The sequence below is a fragment of the Meles meles genome, chromosome 19 (assembly GCF_922984935.1).
Source record: "Meles meles chromosome 19, mMelMel3.1 paternal haplotype, whole genome shotgun sequence".
NCBI classification, from domain to species: domain Eukaryota; kingdom Metazoa; phylum Chordata; class Mammalia; order Carnivora; family Mustelidae; genus Meles; species Meles meles.
Window position 1 is genome coordinate 26609027 of NC_060084.1, and position 25003 is coordinate 26634029.

Below are 25003 nucleotides of genomic sequence, written 5' to 3' on the forward strand. Positions count from 1 at the left end.
GACCCACCAGACAGTGAGCTTGGGGTGGGAGCAGGAACCGCACTTCCTCTCTTTACGGGGTACCCCAGGACTGAGCAACGCCTGGCTCAACAGGGGCTCTCAGTGCACATGGCATAGACAGAGGGTAGATGGACAGATGTTGGTTGGATGGATGAGCAAATGGATGAATAAAAGCAGGACAGACAGATGGGCAGACACTAGGATGGACAGGTGGACAGACAGATAAAGGATAGGGGGTGACTGGATGGTCAGGTGGATGGCTGGGTTAAGGGGCAGATAAATGGGTAGAAGAACAAATGGAAGATAAAGGGAAAATGGATGAATGAACAGACAGATGAATGGACAAAGGATGGGTGGGTGAAAGAACGGTAGACAGACCCACAGATGGATGGACAGACTTACCAATTCTCTTCTTTAACAGAGGTAGGAAGCCAAGGAAATCAGGGTTTCAAATGTATTCTTTTCGGCAACACCCCCACCTTGCCGCTGGCAGGAAGGCAGGTGTCCCTGCTGCCCTCTGCAGGCCACCTTTGGGTGCTGCAACTAGGCAGAAAGGCAGACCGGGCCAACCCTGACCCCTGGTGGTCACCATAAGAATGACCACCCCAGGAGCGGGTCTTGGCCATACCGGCAGTGACCAGCCCCTGGGGAGCCCACTTTCACTCTCGCCCTGGACCCTGACCTCCTGGCTTCTAGGCTGAGGCTCCCATCAAAATGTTCTTAGACACAGTCCGCAGAACCTGTGGTGCGCTCGGTGCCAGACCAGGCGTTCACTCACACTCTGGAGGGCCTACCACTGGCCGTGTCCTGTTAGAGATGGCCTGGAGAGAGCTGCCGAGGACGTCCGTGGACACGTGACAAACAACAGCCCACATGCATTGCTAATCATGCCGGGCGGTAGGCCGGGTCACCTGCAGCCTTCTCTCCCCGATCCCTCCCGTCAGCCCCGGAAGTAACACCTAGAACCATCCCGAGAAGGCGAGAAAGTGAAGTCTCACCTGTAAAATTGGGATGGTTCTAGGTGTTACTTCGGGGGCTGATGGGAGGGATCAGGTCGCACGGGTCTCTAGCTGCATCTGCGAGAAGGCTTCCTCTTAGAATCCTGGGGGCAGGATGACTAGGACCCAGGTGCGCGAGGGTCCATGTACATAGAGAAATAAAGGATAGACTGTCTCTCCACGCCGCCGGAGCCAATTCACACTCCTGCCAGCAGTTCAGAGAACTCATGTTGACTTATGTCCTCGACAACATTCAATAGCACCAGACGTCAGACATTTGCCAATCATATGGGGTAGAAAGGAACATCTCACTGTGGTCCTCCTTTCCAGGCCCCTGCTCCCCAGAGAGTGTAAGTATCTCGCCATGTTTTGTGACCATAGCAGTTTTTTCATGAAATGCTGGTTCATGAATAGTTTTTGCCCATTTTCCTCCTGAGCTTGTTTATCCTTTGCTATTAGCGCTATTTGTTTGTTTAAAATTTTATTTATTTATTTATTTATTTGAGAGAGAGAGGACAAGTGCAGGGAGGGGCAGAGAGAGAAAATCTTCAAGAAGTCTCCCTGCTGAGCTTGGAGTCCAACGCGGGGCTCAATCGCCCAACCCCTGAGATCATGAACTGAGCTGAAACCGAGAGTCAGACCCTTAACTGACTGTGCAATCAAAGACTCCCTCTTTCTTTGTTTTTAAAGTAGGCTCCACCCGCAACGGGGGGCTTGAACTCACAACCCTGAAATCAAGAGTCACATACTCTATCGACTGAGCCAGCCAAGCACCCCTAGTCCTGCTCTATTTCTTTTTTCTCCTTCCTTAACCTTTTTTAAGATTTTATTTGACACAGAGAGAGAGAGAGAGATCACAAGCAGGCAGAGAGGCAGGCAGAGAGAGAGGAGGAAGCAGGCTCCCCCTGCTGAGCAGAGAGCCCAATGTGGGGGGCTTGATCTCAGGACCCTGAGATCATGACCCAAGCTGAAGGCAGAGGCTTAACCCACTGAGCCACCCAGGCACCACTCCTTCCTTAACCTTTTAAAAAGCTTTTTATGTGTTTGTTTTCCTGTCCTACCTTTTCCTCTCTATTGAAATGAAATGTATATATTCCAGGGTTTTTTTTAGGTCCTTTAACTTGGACCACTCACATTTAATTAACAATGTCTAATGTTCAACAATATATTTACCCACTCCCCAGATGCAAGGGAGGAATGTTTAGAACACGTTAGTCTTGGTCTCCCACACACATATACTATGGCTGTCCAACATTTCAGACCTGTTTTTCCTCAACATCAGAAATAAGTCATTATTCTTTTATACAGATGATGTTCAAATGTAGGCGTTACCTACATTTACCATTCTCTAGGTTCCCCGTCCCTTCCTCCCTCTCGGGCTGACTTTCTGGAATTCTTTTCCTTCTTGAAGCACATCCTTGGGAAGTGTCTTTGGTGGCTCCCTCACTTCTGGTTATCTGTGATTGTAAAAATAAATGTGGTTTTTTTCTTTTCTTTCTGTTTTGGTTCTTGAAAGGCACTTATGCTGGGCCCCATTCTGAGTTGACATTCACTTGCCCTTACCACTTTTCAGAGATCATTCCAGCCTTTTAGCTTCTGTTGTGGTTGCTGGGAAGTCAGCTCACGTTCCGTCAGCCCTTCGTAGATGGCTGGAAAGGGGAGCCTGGGGGAGGAGCCCGGCGCTGAGTCAAGCCCCCTGAATATGGGGGCTTGTTTGGTGGACAGAGGGGGTCCCCAGTCAGCGCACATGGGGTTTATTTGAAGGGTAAAGGGTACACACCCCAGACGCCTATGCCGATGGTCCTTGACCATAGTATTGTCGAGGCATCTTGCTGGCTTGTTTGGTTGAGCGTCTGACTTCGGCTCGGGTGGTGATCTCAGGATTCTTGGATAGAGCCCCGCATCAAGCCTCATGGGGCTCTGCCCTCAGCAGGAAGTCTGCTTGTCCCTCTCCCTTTTTCTCTGTCCCAGCCCCACCCCAGCTCATGCTCCCTCTAAAATAAATAAAATCTTTAAAAAATAAATAAAGAGTTGCCAGACAACAAAAGAAAGTGTTAGAAAAGGGGTGCCCAGGTGGCTCGGTAGGTTAAGCGTCTGCCTTGAGCTCAAGTCATGATCCTGGGGTCCTGGGATCTAGGCCTCCACTCCCCGCTGTCCCCCTTAAGCTCCCTGCTCAGCAGGGAGTCTGCTTCCACCACCACCCCCGCCCCTCTCCACCCCGTCCCTGCTCATACCTGTGAGAGCTCTCGCTGTCTCTCTAAAATAAATAAGTAAAATCTTTTTTTTTAAAGGGAGAGGAGATAGGCAAGTATAGGATGCTCAGCTAAATTTGAATTTCAGATACACAATGAATAATTTTTTAATTTTTCGTATCTTTCTCCTAAATTTAGCATTCTGTATTTTAACTGGCAGCCCAGCTTTCAAACCTCACCCCGTCACATACACACACTACGCCTTCTGAGCAACTGAACAACACGGAAACTTCTAGTACGTGACCCCTCTGCTGTCCATTTTTCCTCCTACCCATTCCATCTTCCCACTGATCTGGAAGCCCCCTGAGAGCTGGGCCCAACGCCCAGTGGCCAGTCTGGAGCAGGCCAGGACCCTGCTGGCAGTGAGGAGAGGGCAGGGAGGCCCAGCAGGTCTCTCCCACCCCTGCCCCCTGTACCCAGTGGGACATTTCTGAGAAGTGACCCCTGCCGAGAGCCTGGCCCCCCTTGGTGCTCAGAGCTGCAAGCCTGGCCTATCTCCTGGAACCACCAGAACCATGCCCTTGTTACTATGGCCATAGCCTCCCTTGGGTGGCCCTGGGCTTGGGAGTATCTAAGAGGCCGCGCCTGAACCAGTGGGGTGGGCCAAGTCACAAGCAAGGCCCAGCTGTGTCACCACTTCCTGGAGCTGGTCCAGAGAGGGCCTGGGACTTCCCATGATCCCTCTGCCCCCTCCTTAGTGGGGGAGCCCACCCCAAGGACCAAGGGGCCCGGTACCACTCAGGACAGGGCTCAGTGCTTGGATGGAGACCCACATCACCCTGATAAAGGTTGGGGGAAACTGTCTGGAGTCAGAGCAAAGGCCACTCTAGGGAAAGTGGAAGAGGAAGTGATGGAGCTGAGGGAAAGCAGGTTGTGCCCAGCGAGGAGCTGGGCCTATCGGGCCTAGAGTTTAGATGGTTTGCCCTCTCAGTCAACTCTGTTAATAATAATAGCAAAAATACTAATGGTGACAATAATAATGATTTATTGAGCACTTCCTACTTGCTAAGCCTCTTTAATATGGATTCTTTTTTTTTCATCTTCAAAATCAGCACAACTGCCCCTATTCTACAGATGGGAAAACTAAGGCACAGAGAGCTTGAGTGGTCTGTCCACAGTCACACAACTAGCAAATGGCAAGGCCACTCAGCAGCTGGCCAAGGGCTATGGGCATCCAGAAATAAACAGAGAGTAGAAGATCCCCGCCCCCACCCCCAGGTTAAAAGGGATCCGGCTCCAGGACCCTCGCCATGCCATCCAAAGTCGTTATTACCTGTCTGACGGCCTGCAGCGGGGCTCTGAGTGCCTCCCCCAGCCCACCTGCTCCAGTGTGTTGGACGCCCAAGACCCCAAGGCCCAGAGCGAACAGCTGTGTTGGGAAAAGAGAAATGGGTGTGCAAACAGTGCGAGAATCCTTTCTTTGGTCACTCAGCAGGAGCGGTCCCAGAAGCCGGAACCCTCCATCTGGTGTGTCATGTCCCCAGACAGTATTTCCAGATAGGATTCCGGGAGCCGATGGCTTCCGTGCACAGGCCAACAGCTCCCCCTGGTGTGCAGCCCAGGAATGGAGCTGGCTTTAGGAGCCCTCTCCCTCTTGCTTGGACAGAGGTCAAGGGCAATGCTGATTCTCCACAACAGTAGCCTGAGCTTGGGTTTAGAGCCCATATGGTCACGCCTACCAGGGGCAATTCAAACCTACCCAATTAGCAGAGGGCCACCTGGCCACGGGCCACCTGCCTCAGAGGCGAGGAAAGAGGCTCTGCCTTCCCATCCCCAAGAAGCCAGGGGAGGCTGGGCCTGGGGAAGCCACGGAGGTGGAAAAGCCTCCCTGCAGGCCACAGGGGCCCCTGGTGTTCAGCAGCTGGCCTGCCACCTTCTCTGGGGGGAGCCTGGAGCCTTGGGCTGTAGGCGGCCAGAAAGGCGAGGGCTTCTGGGCGAGGAGGCCCAGACTACAGCATCGTCTGGGAGGAGCTGAACCCCTCCATCTCTGTCTCCATCTCTGCCTCGGAGTGGCACCTCTGGGAGCAGAACCACAGGAAGAGGAAGAAACCTGCAAGGGAAAAGCGGGTCAGCAGGAGACTAGAAGGAGAGACGTGGGGCCTCACCCAGAATCCAGGGACCTCCTCAGTGGAGGTGAGCTGGGCTTCCCTAAAGCCCAGGAGAAAAATCTCAGAGTCCCTCCCTGTTGGAAACCAGAAGGGGCAGAGCACAGAAGGTGGCCGACCAACTGTCAGCAGGCCAGAGGGTTTTGTGCCAATTAGGAGGAAATGCCCCTTTCTATGGACAGAAGGAGCCCCGAACCAGCTTGGCAGGGAAGGGGGAGCTCAATTTCAGCCCCTGACTTGACCCGTTGACCTGAAGCCTTGAGCAGTCAACATCTGACCGGCCGAGCACCACCCCCAGGGGCTTCCTGCAGGCCTCCGGCGGGCCCTACCGTACAGTGAGTTGAACGTGGTGAAGAGGAAGAGTTGGGGCAGCAGGAAGACGTCAAAGGAGAAGAAAGCCAAGGCCCAAGTGGTGCCCAGCAGCACGGTGAGGCCCAGCACGGTGACGCTGTCCCGGCAGGCCCGCGGGTTCAGCACCCTGTCCCTGGCCCGCAGCCGCTGCAGCACCCACAGCGCCCAGGCCAGCACCACCAGGTTGAAAAGAGACGTGAGACCGCCGTAGCCCATGACCAAGATACTGTGCACCCAGCGGTTCTGCACCCAGCACCTGCAAGGGAGCAAGGGAGGGGGAAGTGCCAGGGTCGGCGTGGTGCCCCAGACTGGCGGGAGGGAGGGGTGTGGGTACAGAGATCCTGGTCTCTGGGCCCCAGGATGGGCTCTTGAACCTGGTCCTGTCTCCCAGGCCAGACCTGTTGCTTCTTGTCCGACCACACGTGTGAAGTTCGGGCCCTGGCTTTCCAGCCAGGGCATCACATTAGGGCCCCCCTGCCACCTCGGCCCCCGGCCTGAAGATCCCTATGTTCTCCTTTCCAACCACACAGGGCCCTCTTATGCCTTTACTCACCTGAAAACTCTTCCTCTCGTCGCTTCTCCATCTCACCTCTCTCCCCTTCCATGGCCAGCCCAGCTGCCCACTTGTCTAAAACACTACTGGATCCCTGGCCCAGAGCCCTCTTCCTGGAGGCTTCTCTTCCCACCCACCACAAGGTCAACATCATCTCAGCACCATCTCTGTGCAAAGGGCGCCCTGCCCCAGGACCACCCCCCCACCACCACCATCAGCTAGATGGGGCTCCCGAGCAGTGAACAGCTACGGCACATTGAGTGAGAAGCAGGATGAGGCCACCAAGGGCCAAGGGAAGAACAGAGGCCTGGCCGTGGCCCCAGCCCTGCTCTCAGCCCTCCCTGAGGCCTTCATGCCCTTTGTGTCCCCGAGACACTGGCAAGACAGGCGGTGCCTTTCCCCCAGTCAGACACCATGTCACATGCTTTCCGCAAGTGAGCCCATCTGTTCCACATGAGGACCATATGCGGCAGGTCCATAGTCATCCCTGCCCCGCAGAGGAGGAAACTGAGGCTCAGGCTTGCTCAGAGGCAAAGGTGGGACTTGAAGCCCCATGCTCCAAGCCCAGAGCCTGTGCCCCTGTCCCAGCCCCTGCTCAGGCCCCCACCGTGGGCACCTGCCGCCACAGCCACAAGGGGCCTTGATTGTTATTTGGGAGATTAATGCAAGGGGCTCATGGATCATTCCTTTTCACTGCCACCGAACTGTCCCGCAGGGCTGGCTATGTTGCAACTTATTAACCTTATTAACATGTCGGAGGGTATTAGAGTTCCTTCCAAAGGTTTGGTTATTGCTGTTCTGTGTTCAGGAACACAAATAGACTTGGTAAGGGTTTTATAAATGCAGGAAAATAAAAGTCACAGAACACCGGGGGAGAGGGAGAAGGAGACTTGGAGAGGGGGGTTCTTGGAGTGGGGTACTCCGTGACAGCCCAGCAACACTGTGCTTCCTGCCCCCGCCCAGTCCTCCGGTCCCCAGCACATGTTATACAAAAACTACATGGTGGGGCGTCTGGGCGGCTCAGTGGGTTCAGTCTCTGCCTTTGGCTCAGGTCATGATCTCAGGGTCTTGGGATCGAGCCCCGTATCGTGTTCTCTGAGCAGCAGTGAACCTGTTTCCCCCTCCCTCTCTCTGCCTGCCTCTCTGCCTACTTGTGATCTCTCTCTCTGTAAAATAAATAAAATCTTTACAAAAAAAAAAAATTACATGGTGAAGGAGCCCTAAGGCACACCTCTAAGAAAGCAGCCCCACCCCCCACAGTGAGAGGAATGAACCCCAGCCAACCTCGCTTCCAGAAGGCTGGGAGGGGCAATGGGGGGTGGTGCTCTGGAACTAGCCTGCCTGTGTCCAAATCCCAGCTCTGCCAGGAACCACCTGGGTTTCCTTGGGTGGGGTTCTTCAGCAGCCTGTGCCTCGGTTTCCCTAACTGTAAACAGAGGCTGACAGTAGGACCTACCCCCTGCTGCATGGTTTAAACAGGAGATAGGTCTACAGGGGTTCGTTCAGCTACTCTCCCTATGTTGGCCGTGAGAACCTTCATTCTTAGGGCACAGGAAGAGGCAGCAGAGTCTGTCCCGCAGACTGCCCAGGCTACCTGATACACGCACACACCCACCCACACACACACCCACACACACCCACACACACGCACACACACACACACGCTGAGCCCTGTCCCTGGGGGGTCCCAGCCCCCACAGTGCTCTCCCTGCTGAGGACAGTCTGAGGGCCAGCAGCACTATGCAGAAGCAGGTCGGAGCCACAGGAGCCCGAGGGAGCACAGCAAGGTGGTGGGAAGAGCGAGCAGAGTCAGGCGCAGGCTGACCTCCTGGAGCAAGGGCGGAGAGCAGGAAGGGGAGCTGGGCCGATCGCTGCACTCGGCCAGAAGCCGGGGGTCCTGCTGCCCTGGGCACGGAAGCCCATGAGCAGGCACCAGAGCTCATGCTGGGCTCCCTAGAGGTAGCCAGCCTAGAACAAGAGCTTGCCTCTGCAGGAGACCTTGGGATCCAGGAGAAGGGCTATGGCAAAGCCTGGAAACTATCCCTCTCTGAGCCACAGCCCCCTCCTCGCCCCCCTAGCCAGTACCCTGCCTACAGGACACCCTGTTCAGAGCCCCTGGGCCCTTCTGCCAAAGCTAGGGAGCCTGCCACACCCCTCAGGGCACTCACATGGACATGTTCTGGAAGCCCGTGCCATTTTCCTGGCTGCCGGAGACTGGAATTGTGCAGGGTCCGTATGCTGAGCTCTCGACAACAAGGAGCAGGACCAGCAGGGCTGGGATCCCTGAGAGGTAAGACAGAGGCTCAGCACCTGTCAGGTGACCCTGAGGCTGCTAAATGGGTCCCTGGGGCTGCTAAGACAGAATTCCACTGAGCAAGCAGGGAAGGGAAGGTCTGTTCTGAGCCCCCAGGCCCTCCCATACGGTCCAGCTTCAGGGCACTTAGCCTGTAGGTCTTAGAGGAGGCTGCGCTCCAAGATGGTGTCAGTGAGGGCTCCAGGGTGGGATGGAAGTGGCAGTGGTGGGGGGGTGGGAGATGGAGCTAACAGGACAGAGGGCTGGCGGAACTCAGGAGGAAACTGAGATAGTAAAGAGGAGCTAGGATGGGGTTAGAGGTGCCAGTAACGATGGTGTCAGAGATAGTGTTGAAGAGGAGGATGAGCATCATGGTGATGACGGAGGTGGAGCTGAAGGTCGTGGTAGAGTCAGGGGTAGACATAGTTGTGGCATTGATGGCCATGTTGGAGGTAGACATGGTGGAGATGATGGTGGAGGTGATGCAAGTGTCAGAGGTGGTAGTGATGTTGTTGGTAGATGTTGTTGGTAGATGATGGTGTTGGAAGCGATCCTGATGGAGGTGTTGGAGGTGATGGTGATGGAGGTGTTGGAGGTGATGGTGATGGAGGAGTCAGAGGTGATGATGGAGGTGTTGGAGGTGATGATGGAGGTGGTGGAGGTGGAGGGAACAGAGGTGTTGGAGGTGGTGATGATGGAGGTGTTGGAGGTGATGGTGATGGAGGAGTCAGAGGTGATGATGGAGGTGGTGGAGGTGGAGGGGACAGAGGTGTTGGAGGTGGCGATGTTGGAGGTGATGGTGATGGAGGTGTTGGAGGTGATGATGGAGGTGTTGGAGGTGATGGTGATAGAGTTGTTGGAGGTGATGGTGATAGAGGTGTTGGAGGTGATGATGATGAAGGTGTTGGAGGTGATGGAGATGTTGGAGGTGATGATGGAGGTGTTGGAGGTGATGGTGATGGAGGAGTCAGAGGTGATGATGGAGGTGTTGGAGGTGATGATGGAGGTGGTGGAGGTGGAGGGGACAGAGGTGTTGGAGGTGGCGATGTTGGAGGTGATGGTGATGGAGGTGTTGGAGGTGATGATGGAGGTGTTGGAGGTGATGGTGATAGAGTTGTTGGAGGTGATGGTGATAGAGGTGTTGGAGGTGATGATGATGAAGGTGTTGGAGGTGATGGTGATGGAGGAGTCAGAGGTGATGATGGAGGTGTTGGAGGTGATGATGGAGGTGGTGGAGGTGGAGGGGACAGAGATGTTGGAGGTGGTGATGTTGGAGGTGATGGTGATAGAGGTATTGGAGGTGATGGTGATGGAGGTGTTGGAGGTGATGGTGTTGGAGGAGTCAGAGGTGATGATGGAGGTGTTGGAGGTGATGATGGAGGTGGTGGAGGTGGAGGGGACAGAGGTGTTGGAGGTGGTGATGTTGGAGGTGATGGTGATAGAGGTATTGGAGGTGATGGTGATGGAGGTGTTGGAGGTGATGATGGCGATGTTGGAGGTGATGATGGAGAAGTTGGAGGTGATGTTGGAGGTGAAGGGGATGGAGGTGTTGGAGGTGGAGGGGATGGAGGTGTTGGAGGTGGAGGGGACAAAGGTGTTGGAGGTGGAGGGGACAAAGGTGTTGGAGGTGGAGGTGATGAAGATGTTGGAGGTGATGGTCATGGAGCTGTTGGAGGTAGAATGGATGATAAGAACAGTAGAGCAGAAAGTAGTGGCCAACGTTGACAGGGATGAGCTGTGCTCAGGATGCGGTAACTATGATGAGGAAGAGGAGAAGAGAAGGGCAGGAGAGGGGTAGACACCCTGTCCACTGTCCAGCCGGAAGCCTCAGGGAGCAAGATCGGAGGGAGGCTCTGCTTACCCCAGCCCACTGCACAGAGCTTGAGCAAGTATCGGCGGATGTAGATGTTGTAGACGCGCCCAAGGAGCAGGTAGAGATTGAAGCCTTCGATGGCCGTCCAGGTGAGGCAGCTGAGCAGTGCGAAGTGCAGGATGGCAGCCACTGCTGTGCACGCTGACCCATGCACGGGGGGCGTGGCCGGCAGAGGACTCAGCAGGAAGGCGACATTCAGGAGCAGCACGGAGGCGTGCAGGTTCATGTGTATGCGCGTCATGGAGTCGCCCTGCTTCCTGCACGTGGAAGCATGACCTTCCGTGGTCTGGGGACATCACCCAAGCGGTGCCACCCCCAGGGCTCAGGGACACATGACTGAGGTTGGGGGTGGGGGGCAGCGACTGAACAGCAGCCACACGGCAAGTCTGGTCTCCTGCCTCCCAACCTCCACGCCCTGGAGGAGCGCACCCTGCTCTGGGGGAATCAGTTAGACAAGAAGGAGGGGTGCTGAGCAGCAGCAGGTGGGCAGGCCCAGCCTGGGGGCAGGGAGTACCTGGCCTGGAAGTGCAGCAGGATAGTGAGAAGCGAGGACACGATGGAGATGCTGCAGCCCACTAGGGAGATGTATATGAGAGGCACCAGCAGCTCTCTGGGGACCGGGGCTTGGGACAGCTGCTGCAGGAAGGAAGGGGAGATGGGGGACAGAAGCATGGAAATGCCCTCCCGACAGTGACAGGGACCTGCTAAGACCTTAGCTCCAAACCCTCCTGTTGCACCACAAACCTCACTGTGGTCCTGGCTTAAAAAAAAAAAAAAAAAAAAGCTCTGGCAGACACAGTGACTTTTGCCCGCCCCCCAACTCCCATCTCCCCTTTTTCTATGAGAACCTACCCTCCCCCACTGTCTGTGCACATGGCTGGTCCTACTATGTGTGAATAGGTGCACTAGGCCTGATTTATCAGAGTCCTCCCTCCTCCTGTCCAGTGACTGGCTGAGAGATGGGAGTGGGACACACTCCAACACAGTGGGACCCAGTCCCAAGACTAGTTGGCAGAATTGGGTAAGAGAAAGCTCTCATTCTTTCTACTGGCCTAACAGCTAGTAGGACATGAGCCTGGGTCTGCTAGAAGCCTGGGTCTGCTAGCAGGATTTCTGTGGGGAAATCCTGTCCGAAGGCTAGGCCAGCACAAAGCAAGCATGGCTGGGAGATAGATAGAGCCCTGTCTTGGTGATATTGAGCATCTGGATCAAGCCACGCCTGAAGCCTAACATAGCTTCTTCAGCAACATGAGTTCATAAGTTTCTCTTTTACCTCCTTAAGCCCAATTGAGTTGGATTTTGTCCCCTACACCAACCTCTGCCTTGCTCCTTTTGCTTAGACATGGGGCCCTTTATTGCTTTGACTCCCCTCAGCTGGACTGGAGGCACACATACCATGAGAACAGCAAAGTAGCTGAGGTGATTGCAGCGGCAGAGCACCCTGGAAGGTGAGAGCTGCTCTGTGCGACAGCCCTCAGGGCTCCAGATCCCCCAGTAATGTTTACTGGCTCCTTCCTTCCAGAAGACACAGGTCACCGTGTAGCCTTCCTAAGGGAAGAGGCTGGAGTTGGGTGCATCCAAGGGATGTGGGGGATGGCCGTGGGTCAGAGTCTGGAAATTGTAGGGGCCAAAGTTGATTCAACTGCACTCTAGTCAACATTTTACCAGGCACTGGCTGGGCTTTGGCATCAACAGAACCAGATTCCAGCTTCACCTCTACTCTGACTCTCAGAGTAACCTGGGCAAGTGGTTGAGCTTCTCTAAACCTCGGTTTATTCATCAGCAAAATGGGATCATCTATACCCAAGTCCCAAGGATGGTATTAAATTACAGGCAGTGAGGAATCTTGAGGGTCCAGCTCTGGCTGGACAGTAGGTGTTCTGTAATCGACTGTCCCCTTTCCCCTCCTCCCCATGGAGAACAATGATGGTGCAGCCCCAAGCCCCATGTGGGGGAGAGACTCACTCACAGACAACCTGGATGCCAAGTCATGTGGGTGGAGGGGGGGCAAATGACACAGGCAGTGCCATGGAAAACGACTGAAGCCTCAGAGCAAAGAAAAGGAAGTATGGGGGCGCCTGGGTGGCTCAGTGGGTTAAGCCTCTGCCTTTGGCTCAGGTCATGCTCTCAGGGTCCTGGGATCCAGCCCCGCATCAGGCTCTCTGCTCAGCAGGGAGCCTGCCCCCCCCCAATCTGCCTACCTCTGCCTACTTGTGATCTCTGTCTGTCAAATAAATAAATAAAGTCTTTTTAAAAAGTCGGGGAGAGTATGATGGAGAAATTGGGAGTGCAGCACAGTCCCAAAGAGGCTGATGGGAAGTCAGGGAAGAACACAGAGGCTCTGGGCTTTTAAGGGATGCCAGGGCCAGAAGAGTAGAGGCCTCAGAGCTTATGCCCACCCGGCAGCCCTTCTCCCTTCCTCCAGGATCAGCTTCTGCATTTCTCTGGAGGACCCACGCCTCTCCCCATGGCAGGTCAGATGAATCCAGCCCAGTCCCTGAGCCATGTGAGCCGGGCCTGGCCAATCCCACATTCCATCGACCTGGTTCACAGATGGACACATGACCCAGCTGGACCTTTAGAACTCTGTTCTGGGACCCTGGTTTGCACTGATGAGGAAGAGCCTGCTGGGAAGAGGGGACAGAGGTCTAGCACTTAAGCTGCCATCTTGCCAGAGTAGAGAGCCAAGGCAGGAAACCATTGCTGAGAAATGGAAAGAGGCTGAGTCAGGGTGGCATTATATAAGTCCCTGGATCCAGCCATGCCTGAAGCTTGACAGCTCTGGACATTTTATTTATGTGAGTCAATCAATTCCCTTTTGTGCTTAAGCTGGCTTCACTTGGTTTTCTATCACTTGCAACTCAGAGTCCTGCCTAGGGGGCATCTGTGTGTCTCATTTTATTAAGTTTCCAACTCTTTATCTCAGCTCCTGGTCTTGATCTCAGGGTCCTGAGCCCAAGCCCTGGCACTGGGCTCCATGCTAGGTATGGTGCCTACTTAGAAAGAAAAAAAAAAAATCCTGCCTACTGCAGAACTAAAAACTTCTCTCTGATTCTTTTGACAGGAATTTTTAAACTGTGATCGATTTGAAATCATCTGTTTTCAAAATGCTGCCACATATTTGGGTTTGGTCAAGCCAAATTCAACAGGAGAGCCACAAGGGGGAAGGGGTGAGGTGGAAATGGGGGCACCCCCCCCAAAAGTACCAGACTCTGGTTGTGCTGGAAGCTGATGCTGATAGGCTCATTGAGGTTGCTCACGTGTCCGTGACTCAGCTGGGCTCCCAAGACGTAGTTATTGAGCACACGTGAGTTGGTATTCTGGAACGACAGCAAGAAGGGCTGACTGCAGGGGAAGCAGAGAGACCCCCGCTGAGGGCTGAGAGCCACCCTTCGCCAGCCCCTTCCCCCGGAGGAGAGCAAGGAGCATGCCGGTCACGTGGCCAGCACGGCCAACCTCGCATCTTTCACGCGCCCCGTCCCCTCCACCCAGAAAGCTGTCCTCTCCCCACCACACCTCTCTGCCCTGTGTTGAGTGCATTCCAGTCTCTATCTTAACTCACCACTATCCTCACTCACTTTCAAAGCCAAGGTTAAAAAGGCACCTTGGTCCATCTCCCCTAGGACAGGCTCACAATAGGTTTTCTATAAGTGGGCCTTCCCACCATTCTCCTCCTCCTGAGGCCCGGAAGGGGCAATGCCTGGGACCACGATGGGCTGGTCCCACCCGGTGCCAGTCCTTGCCACGAGGCCACTTGATGGTGTGGATGTTCACAGTGCCCCCAGGAAGGGGCCCACGCCCACCCTGCTTGGCCCGCCAAGGCACCGACCGGGAAAAAGTAGGCTGTGGAGAAGTAGATGCAGATGAGACGCAGCTCCCTGGGGCGGGCCCTGCAGGTGTCCTTGGTCAGCTCTGCCGGGAAGTGCATGGCGTGGGAGACCCCAGCCTATGGAGGGGGTGCAGACAGGTGAGCCTGGGGTGCATAGCCTCTGGAACCAGCCCAACACTTTCACTGCTCCCCACTCCTTGTGACGCCTTCCCGGCCTGACCCCAGGCATTTCATTCCTCTGAGCCTCCATCTGCAGAGCTCTCTCCTAGTACGCAGGCTGCCCCTCCTCCCAAATGTGCTGAGGTCCCAGGCCCTCCCTCCAGGCCGCCCCACTTTGAATGACCCCACCCGGCTGGGGCCCCGGCGCTAGAGCTCCTCTGCCTTCCGCGCCCAGGCATTCAGTAGGAATCACACCAGGGTCTTCCAAGGACCCTGGATTCCATGGCCTCTCCCACAGCTGCCTCCCTCCATAGACCTGCAAAAGCAGGAAGACAATGCCGCCCTTGTGGGGCCACAGGGTACCCCCTTTTCCATCATTTGCATAAAGGACGTCAGCCCCATCTTACAGAGGAGGCAACTCACAGCTAGGCGGGCAGACCAAATTAGTATGGGTAGGGGGAGGGGAGTCGGGACCTTAAGCCCTGCCTGCCCCCCATCCCAGCCCCCCACCACCACCTCGGACCTGGGAGTACTGCTCCATGGTGGTGCTGTTCAGTGAGAGGCCTGCGAAGCTGCAGCCCAGCTTGAAGATCAGTGACTGGATGGAGCGTGTTTGCAAGGTCAGGTTGTTGCCCCTGAAGCTGGCGTTCAACAGGCTCTTCTCCAGCTCCTGGATGTTGCTGAGAGCAAGAGAGCTGACCTGTGTCCACAGTGGACTTGGGGGCTGGAGGGGCCCCAGGCAGCCTAGAAGGGCAGGGCCTCTCCCATCCCCAGACCTCAGCACACGTCGCGTCCCTGGCACATGCTTACCTCTCCACCCACTCAACCACGTCTCCTGATTACCTCTCTATCCGGTCCAGCTTTGTTGACACCTCCTTCTGGAAGCCTTTTCTGGCTCTTCTCTAGTGGCTGAGTGAAATGCCTGATAGTCCCTGCGCTTCCCCGGCCACTCACCAGCCCTATCCCCTCAGCCGCAGCTGCGGACCCCAGAGAGAGCCCAACCCGAGTCTTGTCCCTCCTTCCCAGACAAATGCAGAGATGGGATTCTGCACCAGGTTTCATGGCATCCATAGCTAAAGGCCCCAGCCAGAGAGTAGACTTGGTGAGGGCAGGGCATGCTTATCCTGCCTCTCCAGAACCTAGTGCCAGGCACACAGTAGGTACTTGATAAATGCATGTTGAATGAATGGATTAACGGTCCACACTGGACAGCCCCGGACCACTGACTGGAGGCGCGAGCTGGGGGTAGGAGGCACAGCTGATTCTAGGTGGACGAGGGGATCTCCTGACTCACCCAGGAAGAGAAGCCTGTTTGCGGCTTTGGGCTATGGACTCCAGTTTCTTCATGCATCGCAGGGGTTCTTGGGATGTGTCTGCAGGGAGCAAGTCAGACCTCTATTTCAGCCTCTGTCCCTGGGCCTTCCACCCCAGCCTCAGTCTTGCTGCTGCCCGAGGCGGCCACAGTGCCCCTTTTCAAGCTCCCTTGCTTCAAGGGATCCCCCTTTCATGTCACAGCCAGGGGCCCGGGTGAAGATGGCCCCCCAGTTCAGCATCACCCTCTTACCCATTGTCTCACTCTGAGAAGTCATGAAGCACAGGCAGAGGAAAAAGGCCCCCCGGCAATCCATGCCTTGTACCCAGTCTCTTCTGAGAACCGGCTTCCACCCTAGAAAAGATGCACGTCACTGTCACCGTGGTAAGAAAGTGACCTCTCACTTCTAGGTGTCTGGCATGTCCCAAGTGTAGGACGTCTAGCATCTTAATTGATCCTCGTTACTCTTGCATTTCACAGATGGAGAAACTGAGGTTCAGGGCAGAAGTGGTCTTGCTCTGCATGAGGTTCCTTGAGTCAGGTCTTTATGACTCCAGAACCCCTGACCATTTGTTCAAAAATGGCTGTCAGTAACAGCTTTGCCTGAGTCACTCCCCGTCCCCAAAAATGGCCTCTCTGGGGGCTCCTCTGGGGCCCTGATTTCATCCAGGAAAAGCCACTTGGAAGCAACATGTAATCCTGTCTGCCTCGGTCATTGATCCACATGTGACTTTGGACAAAGGTCTGTCCCTCCAAGCTTTTGTTTTCTGTGGTTTTAAATTTCTTTTTGAAGATTGTATTTATCTGAGAGAAAGAGAGAGAGCACAAGCAGGGGAAGCGGCAGGTGGAGAAGCAGGCTCCCTGCTGAGCAGGGAGGCCAGCGCACGGCTCGATTCCAGGACCCCCGGATCATGACCTGAGCCAAAGGCAGATGCCTAACCGACTGAGCCACCCAGGCGCCCCTTCTGTGGTTTTAAAATAAACTAAGACCTTTCTGCTTAAATATAGAAAATTTATGTCAAATCCCCTGAAACTCCACTAAACTGAGAGTGAGTGAGTAAAATGGGCAGAGAACTGCAAAGACAGAACGAAGAGAAAGAAGACGACGGCAGGCGGCAAAGGTTAGCAAAACTCTGGAGACGCCAAAGCAGGTGTCACCCCAAGTGCCTGCTGTGGGGAGAGGTGTGGAGTGAGGGGAGGGGAATGGGAAGGGGACAGGGAGAAGCCTCACAACCCTGGGAACACTTGAGAACTAGAGGCATCAAGAACCTCTAAAAGCAGGGATGAGGAGTAAAACAAAAAAAAAAATGGGATGTAGAAGCTTATGAGTTGTTTTTGTTTTTTAGATTTTTATTTATTTGACAGAGAGAGATCACAAGTAGGCAGAGAGGCAGGCAGAGAGGAGGAAGCAGGCTCCCTGCTGAGCAGAGAGCACCCTGGGATCATGACCTGAGCTGAAGGCAGAGACTTTAACCCACTGAGCCACCCAGGTGCCCCTGTTTTTGTTTTTTTTAAGAGAGAGAGAGCACATGTGTGAGCCTGGGGTGGGAGGGGGCAGAGGGGCAGAGGGAGAGGGAGAGAGAGAATCCAAGCAGTCTCCACACTCAGCAGAGTCCAACACAGGACTCGATCTCATGACCCTGAGATCATGACTTGAGCTGAAATCAAGAGCCAACGTTTACCAACCGAGCCACCCAGGTGGCCCAACTATGAGTCTTTAAAGTGACCAGCTGGGGTCCCAGATTTCCTCCTCTACCTGGGGTGTCCAGGACCACTGTCACAACCCCACCACCCTCAACACCACCCCAACATAAAGTTCATTCTCTGGAGACAGTGCATGATAGACAATCTAAGGGGAAGGATGGGATGCCATTCATGTATAGAAAAATTAAGCCACGTTCCTTCCCACCTCCTTCTCCACTCAGCTTTCAGAAGCCTGCAACAGCTAGGTGGCAATGCTCTAAGGCAGAAGAAAATTCTTCTCTAAAGAACTGGCCATTCCAAGAAAAATATCCTATCATTACAGATATTTTGGTGCTCCTCAATGAAATGCCCAGGACCAAACTTAGGGTGAAGCTTTCCCAGTCAACAGCTCTGACAAGCAGTTAAGTGTTAGTGCTGCACTCTCAAAGATGAATGGTCAACCAAGGATCACCAGGTATTTTAAGGCACACACCCTGTCTCAGAAAGCTGCTGGAGGATACGCTCCAAGAGAACAAGGGAGTAAATCATGAAAGACTACATAGGATACAGGAAATCCCACCAGAGAAGAGGTGAAACTACTTCACAGAAAATGCAAGAAGCTATACCCCCAGGTGGTGGTGGGACAGCAGGACCAGGGTCTATCCTGTCCAGAAGGCAGCAGGAGAAAAGGAAGTTCCAGGATGGAACAAATAAACAACAAATAAAAGGAGAAGGAGGAGACTATAAAGAATTGGGTGAAGTGTATACAAAATCTTTCTGTACTTTTTTTTTTTGCAACCTCCTGTGAATTGATCATTGTTTTCCAAAGTAAAAATTCAAAGTTCAGTACAATGGAATGCCATTTCACTATCAAAAATCATGATGTCATTAAGGACATCATGATGTCATTAAGGTGCCATTTCACTATCAAAAATCATGATGTCATTAAGGACATAAAAGAGGAGCACAGTATATCATTCACTGCCTAGAAAGGGCCAGTAGAACATAACACACACAATGGAATCACATGTATGGAAATTTATGGTAATACACATGTTTAGGCCTAGGAGCGTATCTAGAAGAATGGTCACCAAAATGTTAATAACGTTATGGGGAGGAGGATTCCTTTCTTTTTAGGTTTTCCGGTACAGTTCAAATTTTCTACAACAAACATGTATTACCCTCACAACAGAAAAACAAGTCTTTAATGCTTATAATTTTTATGCTCCAAATGACTACCATTATGGAAAAATAATGGTGACCTATTATTTATGAAAAACAAAAAAATATCTTGCAAAGCAATGTAATCCAATCCTTGTAAAAGTCACATTTTTTACACACCCAAGTTCTGAAAGCTGCGGGGGTCACTTGTGGGTGGTGAGGTTCAGACTCTTGTTTTGGGTGCCCCGATTTCCCAATGTTACCCCATACATTACAGTTACACGTTTCTCAATTTTTATTTACTCTTAAGAGAGTTGTTGTGTGTGTTTTTTTTTCAAAGATTTTATTTATTTATTTGACAGAGATCACAAGTAGGCAGAGAGGCAGGCAGAGAGAGAGGAAGGGAAGCAGGCTCCCTACTGAGCAGAGAGCCCGATGTGGGGCTCGATCCCAGAACCCTGGGATCATGACCTGAGCCGAAGGCAGAGGCTTTAACCCACTGAGCCACCCAGGCGCCCCTGAGAGTTTTTGTGTTTTTAAGGAGGCTCCCCACCCAGCATGGAGCCCAATGCAAGGCTTGAACTCACGAGCCCGAGATCGAGACCTGAGCGGGGGATCAAGAATGGGATGCTTGGGAGTGCCTGGGTGGCTCAGTTGGTTAAAGCCTCTGCCTTCAGCTCCGGTCATGATCCCGGGGTCCTGGGATCGAGCCCCGCATCGGGCTCTCTGTTCTGCAAGGAGCCTGCTTCCTCCTCTCTCTCTGCCTGCCTACTTGTGATCTCTGTCTGTCAAAAAAATAAATAAAATCTTAAAAAAATAATAAAATATATATTTAAAAAAAAAAAGAATCGGATGCTTGACTGACTGAGCCACCCAGATGTCCCTGCTCTTCAGAGAGTTTAGAAATTTACATCTTTCAAATCCAAACACTAAGTAAGTCCACAAAGGTGTAAATGCAAATGATCTCTGTCTCCTGTGTCACCCAACCACTCCCTTCCCAGGCAGTCTCCCCCAGGTAACTACTGCTGCTAATGTTTGCTGAATCTTCCCAAGTCTCAAATAAATATAAGGATATAAGATTCTCCTTGTCTTACATGAAAACTTTTTTGGCTTGAAAATACATCTTGGAGAGCTTTCCGTAACAGTACCTAGAGTTTCCACTTTTTCTTTTCCAACTGCACAGTCCGACGTTGGAGGGAAAAGCGCTAACTTATTCAGCAGATGCCCTCAGAACAGCAGGCTGTGTGGGTTCCAGTCTTTGGTTCCTTCCAACAGTGCAGCTGCTCTGACAACTTTTCTCCCAAGTCCAAGTTCACCATCCACCCATTTTTTGTTTTACGTTCAAAGCTTCCTTACCATCTTCTCGAAACTCTTTACATAGTAGGGAAATCAGCTCGTGGTCTATTATGCGAGTTGCAAATATGTTTCCTGGCTTATCATTTGTCTTTGTACATTACATATGGTCCTTCTGCCGTGTATAAGTCTTTTTTTATGTGTATAATTTTTGTGTGACCAGAATTACCAGTATTTTTCTCTTTTGGCTTCTGGATTTTGAGTCAAAGCTAGAAAGGCCAACCCTACCCTACTCCAGTTACAAAGGAATTCTCCTAAGTTTCTGGCAGGACTTGTGAGGTTTCACCGTTCACATGGGAACCCTTAGTTCATTTGCATCAATCCTGGAGTACAGTGTGATATGGGGATGGGATACTTTTCTCTGGGTGCTCCCATCCATTTATCTTAACATTATTTATTAATGTATGTATTTATTTGAAAAGAGACTAGAAGGGCTCCTGGGTGGTCTGGTCAGTTAATCATCTGACTCTTGGTTTCTGATCAGGTCATGATCTCAGGGCTGTGGGATTGAGCCCTGGTCAGGCTACATGCTCAGTGGGGAGTCTGCTTGAGAATATCTCTCTTCCTCTCTCTCTGCCCCTACCTCACACCTCCCCTGCCTCAAATAAATAAATCTTTGAAAAAGAGAAAGAGAGAGAGAGTAGAGACTTTGGTTGGAGTCATAGAACACTGGGTTCTTAGTCATTTGGCCACTTGGTTAGCTGCTCGGCTGTTATCTTGGGCAATTCTCAGAACCTTCAGAGAAGAGAGGAGGGAAAGATCTGAGGAGACAAAGGAAGCGCTGAAGGAAACAATTTGAGACGTTTCAGATGAGAAGACTGAGGGCCCCATAGTGCAGAGGGGATCTTGGGTCATCTTGTCCCCTCCCTCACTGTGTGAATGGGGAAACTGAGGACCAGAGCACAATGTGGATTTGACCTCCAGGGTCTGGACTGTAAGACCTAGACCCCAGGCCCTTGGCCACCCTGATCTGAGTCTACAGAGGGAAGAGGGTGGCCTAACCCCAAGACCAGCTGGAGAAATCAAGGCCAAAGGAGAAGTGAGACCTCCTCCAAGTACCCCAGATGACTGTGGTTTCCACTACCTTTCCCAGGGGCGAACCACAGTCCTCACTTCTGCTTGAGACTTCAGCACCGCTCCCCCCAGCCCCTCAGAGTGGCCACTGTGCCTGGTCACCCCACACCCTCACCCCTCTCACCATCTACCCTGCAGCTCCTTATCTGGGGCTCCCCGGAAAACAGAACTCCCTTACCTGATGTCCAAGATGGTTCCAGTGGATCTTGGGAAAACTGGAAACCGCTAAGAGTTGGCCTGGGGTTACAGCAGGCCAGTGGTCAGGCTGGGACTCAAACCCAGCGCTGTAGACTCCAAGTCAGCTGCCCTCCCCGCGCTGTGCACTGCAGCATCTCCAAGACGGCTGGGTGTCTGAGTTGCTCTACAGATGAGTAAGACTCTGTCGAGGCCAACAAAGACATGAGGAAACGTGCAGAGCGCAGGCCACAGGCTTTAGAAGATGCAAATTTGATAATCAGTTCCAGTAGTCAGTGCCTGGGCCATGACATTGGGCAATAAGTCCATTTCTCCATGCTTCAGGGTGTCTTGTCCATAAAGTGAGGCCAAGGAGACCTATCTCCCGGGAAGAGAGACTCAGAGACATTTTCACAATCCCCACTGCAAGTTTAGGGTTCTGATCCAAAGCCCCAGCCCAGAACTGAGCATAAGACTTGGGACCCCCTGCCTTCCTCCCTGGGACTGACCATGCACCCCCCCACCCCCCTGCAGCCCACCCTGTCTCCCACAGCCCCAGGCCTGCTGAGCCAGCCACACCCCTGCATGTGGCCCTGCTGCCCCCTGCCCCAAAGAGCCACTCCTGCCAGCCACAGGCTAGAGCTCCCACTGCTGGCCTCAGCATGGCCTGGGAGATGAGTGAACCCGTGGTCTCCGCAGGAAATCCCTGACAAGTAGCATTCTTAGCCCCATTTCACAGGCAGGGAAAGGGAGGCCACACCAAGGCCCAGCCGGAGTCTGCGACCAAGCCAGCACCAGAGCCACTTCCCTGAGACACACTGTTGCCAGGTTCCAGTCCAGGTCACTCCGAGAGGAAGGACACCAGCTCGCATTAGCCCAGTAGAAACTTCTGAGCTAGAAATTTCTGGGTAGAAACATGTGGACTCTCCCCCATGTCTTCCATGGTACAGGTTCCCAGATTCACCCCATTCTACCGATGAGGAAACTGAAATCCAGAAAAGTCTAAGAACTTGCCCTAGGCCACAGTGGGGAGCTAGGACTTGAACCGAGAGCCTAACCACTCCTTAATTTAAATTGCTCTTTAAAAAAATAAATAGAGGGGCACCTGGGTGGCTCAGCGGGTTGGGCCTCTGCCTTCGGCTCGGGTCATGATCTCAGGGTCCTGGGATCGAACCCTGCATCGGGCTCTCTGCACAGCGGGGAGCCTGCTTCCTCCTGTCTCTCTGCCTGCCTCTCTGCCTACTTGTGATCTCTGTCTGTCAAATAAATAAAGAAAAATCTTTTTAATAAATAAATAAATAAATAAATAAATAGAGGGCCACCTGGGTGGCTCAGTGGTTTAAGCATCCTCCTTCAGCTCAGGTCATGATCTCAGGGTCCTGGGATGGAGTCCCAAGGCAGGCTCCCTGCTCAGCGGGGAGTCTGCTTCCCCCTCTCCCCCTGCCCTCCCCACCCCCAACCCCCGCTCATGCTCTATCAAAGCAATAAATAAAATCTTTTAAAAAATAGAGAGATGGAGAGATCGACAGACTTCTGCATTCCCAGAGATTCTGGAGTTGCCACCAGAGGGTGAAGAGAATGAGGGTGTGCCCCCAGCCGGGAGCCCCTAGGATGTCACGGATCCTGGGCCCACCAGGGCAGGGACAAGCCCGGTGCCTGCTGGGGACCTGACAGATGAGGACAGAGAGCTGCGGGAGCAGGGAATAGAACTGCCGGTGGGGCTGACCTGTGGGGCCGCTGCTGTCCAGCTGCTGTATCGCTGTCACCGTCCTGTCCACAGAGAGAAAGGGAAGTTGGAGTGTGTGCCGGGGCTGCCTCTCTGCACTGCTCAGCCCGGGTCCTCAGCCCTCCCCTTCTCTCTTCACCCGGTGCTCCCACCCCACACCACACTCACGCTTCACTTCTTCTTTCCCCGCCAGCAGCCTTTTGCTTCCTCTGAACTGTAGCTGGGCAGGACATCTCTTGCTCTCATCCCTCACCTGGTGCCTGCAGCGCTTCCGGGGGGCAGCTGAACCTTGCAGAGGCGCTTGGGCTGTGGGGAGACGGGGGAGGGCTGGCCCACGGAGCACCCGCAAGGTTTCAAGACCCACCTCTGCTCTGCGCCTTTTTGGCCTCAGTTTCCCCACCTGCAGAAAAGGGAGAATAATCCCCGCCTGACCTGACAATCAACGGGACTGAGAAGGCCACAGCCTCAGGCAAGGGCGGGGTCTGACCCCAGGGCCTCAAACCCCTCAAACCAAACCGCAGGCCTGCCATTTACTGGCTGGGGGACCTGGGGCAAGTGACTGAAACCCTCTGAGCGGCAGTTTCCCCTCTAACATGGAGATGAGACGGTACCACCTCACGGGGTAGTGTGGTGTTTCTGAGCTAGAAATTTCTGGTCAAGCCCCCAGCAGTGTGTTTCACAGCTGTGGAAAGGCCTCGCTGGGAACGGAGAGCAGAGATGACCGGGCCAGACTGTGGCTAGTGGGCTGGTCCGCCTATCCTGCTGCAGCTACTTCCTCCGCAGAACCCCCAAGGGGAAGGGGAGGTGTCTGTGTGAATTGGTGGGAGGCAGGGTGCTCTCTCTTGCTCAGCCAAACTCCCTGGGAAAATTCCGACTCAGGAATGTACTTTCCTATCCCCAGGGTGAGATGGGGAAGCAGCAAAGTGGAGAAAGCAGGCAAGTCCCAACAGGGTCTCTCTTCCCTCTTCCCCCACCCAAGCACAACCCACAGTGGGGAGCTCAGGCATCTACAGGAAGCAGGCAGAGAGCTGCGCCTCTGAGGGCAGCGAGACTTAGGGGGAGCTCAGACCCACGTCTCCAGGCCCACCACGGCCATTGCAGCAGCAGGGACGTCTATGCACCTGTGACCTGACCCCTCGGCTACAGACTACACTCCCGCTGGATGACTTGAGCAAGCCTTTGTCTTTCTCTGCACTTGACCCAGATCATGACCTCCAAGCCCTTCCTTCTGAGGCCTCCTAGCCACCTCTAGAATTACACCACCAGCAGTCTTCCTCCTTACACTTCTTGTGAACCCAAGCGGCTGCTTTCGGGGCCCAGGAGGAAGCCCCGCTCACCCCAATGCCCCCCTATTTTCCACCTGGGACCTGTGCCAGCCTCGCTATGCCTTGCCTCTGGTGGAGTCCTGGTTTTACCTCACCCTGCTCTCCAGACCCTGGAAACCACGGCCAAGACCCTCCCCAGCTCAAAAGCCAGCAGTGGCTCCCTATTGCCTTCATGGTCTACACCCATCCCGCTTCTGTGTCCGGCCAGTTCTGGATGAGCTGGCCACAGTCACACTCACCTCTCTGCTCTATCCCAGCTGTGACACACACATGTGCTGGGCAGGACCCCAGTTCTTCTCCATCCCTCAGGGGCCCATGGGGCAGCTCCTGTTCTGCTTCCCCTAAGAAGGCTGCTCTGTCTCTGACTCCCTTATTAAATTTCCCAGATGCCCGAGCATTAGAAGCATGCCAGTCCCTCGGTCAGCACCCCAGGCAGGGAGAAGGGCAGCAGGCCACCTCCCACCACCCACACACCATCCCCAGTGACATGTCTCTCCCCATAGGGCTGCTCACCCTGTGAGCGAAGGACGGGAAGGGGGACCGCCAACAGGACGTGTCATAAACTGAATCGCACCACAAAAAACTCATTTAGTTTTCAGTGTTTTCCAATCCTGGTTGCACCTGTAAGAAGGCTACTCTTAGAGCCAAATTTTCTCTAACTCCTCTCTTCCCCTGCCCTGTGTCCTTATTTCTTTCATTCTTCAACCTTTTATTGGACACAGAAAATGAGATATCTGATTTTGAATGATTTTTGTATTGTGGCAAAATATATTATTTACCAT

General features: G+C 53.5%; 1 protein-coding gene and 1 long non-coding RNA gene across 8 annotated transcripts; both read right to left on the reverse strand.

Annotated features, from left to right (window-relative positions):
- Positions 1 to 2029: 2029 nt before the first annotated feature.
- Positions 2030 to 2935, reverse strand: LOC123930679. The gene is made up of 3 exons (XR_006816123.1): positions 2779 to 2935; positions 2562 to 2661; positions 2030 to 2455 (listed from the first exon to the last, which is right to left on the reverse strand). It is a non-coding gene; the product is annotated as an uncharacterized LOC123930679 (long non-coding RNA).
- A 1063-nt stretch (positions 2936 to 3998) lies between these two features.
- Positions 3999 to 23521, reverse strand: ADGRG5 (adhesion G protein-coupled receptor G5). 7 transcript variants are annotated; one of them, XM_045989246.1, is made up of 14 exons: positions 23329 to 23521; positions 23065 to 23202; positions 22897 to 22940; positions 15978 to 16079; positions 15708 to 15786; positions 14937 to 15093; positions 14255 to 14371; positions 13632 to 13745; positions 11821 to 11973; positions 10940 to 11061; positions 10414 to 10682; positions 8428 to 8542; positions 5685 to 5962; positions 3999 to 5300 (listed from the first exon to the last, which is right to left on the reverse strand). In XM_045989246.1, the coding sequence occupies exons 2-14, from the start codon at positions 23127 to 23129 to the stop codon at positions 5200 to 5202; spliced, it is 1716 nt and encodes a 571-aa protein (XP_045845202.1). In that variant the 5' UTR covers positions 23130 to 23202; positions 23329 to 23521; the 3' UTR covers positions 3999 to 5199. The 7 variants fall into 7 exon arrangements, with proteins under 7 accessions (XP_045845202.1, XP_045845201.1, XP_045845208.1 ...); XM_045989250.1 differs by lacking the exon at positions 23329 to 23521 and adding an exon at positions 21175 to 21375 and having other exon boundaries at positions 4001 to 5300; positions 23065 to 23322; XM_045989247.1 differs by lacking the exon at positions 23329 to 23521 and adding an exon at positions 21175 to 21548 and having other exon boundaries at positions 4001 to 5300; positions 23065 to 23322.
- Positions 23522 to 25003: the final 1482 nt, after the last annotated feature.

What these genes read in the sequence shown, in the direction of transcription:
- ADGRG5 (XM_045989246.1), bottom strand. Translation starts at nt 23,129, where the DNA reads ATGTCCTGCCCAGCTACAGTTCAGAGGAAGCAAAAGGCTGCTGGCGGG. An exon ending in GGGGAAAGAAGAAGTGAAGC is followed by an intron (nt 22,941 to 23,064) that starts GTGAGTGTGGTG and finishes CTCTGTGGACAG; the next exon opens with GACGGTGACAGCGATACAGC. An exon ending in GGACAGCAGCGGCCCCACAG is followed by an intron (nt 16,080 to 22,896) that starts GTCAGCCCCACC and finishes CATCTTTTCTAG; the next exon opens with GGTGGAAGCCGGTTCTCAGA.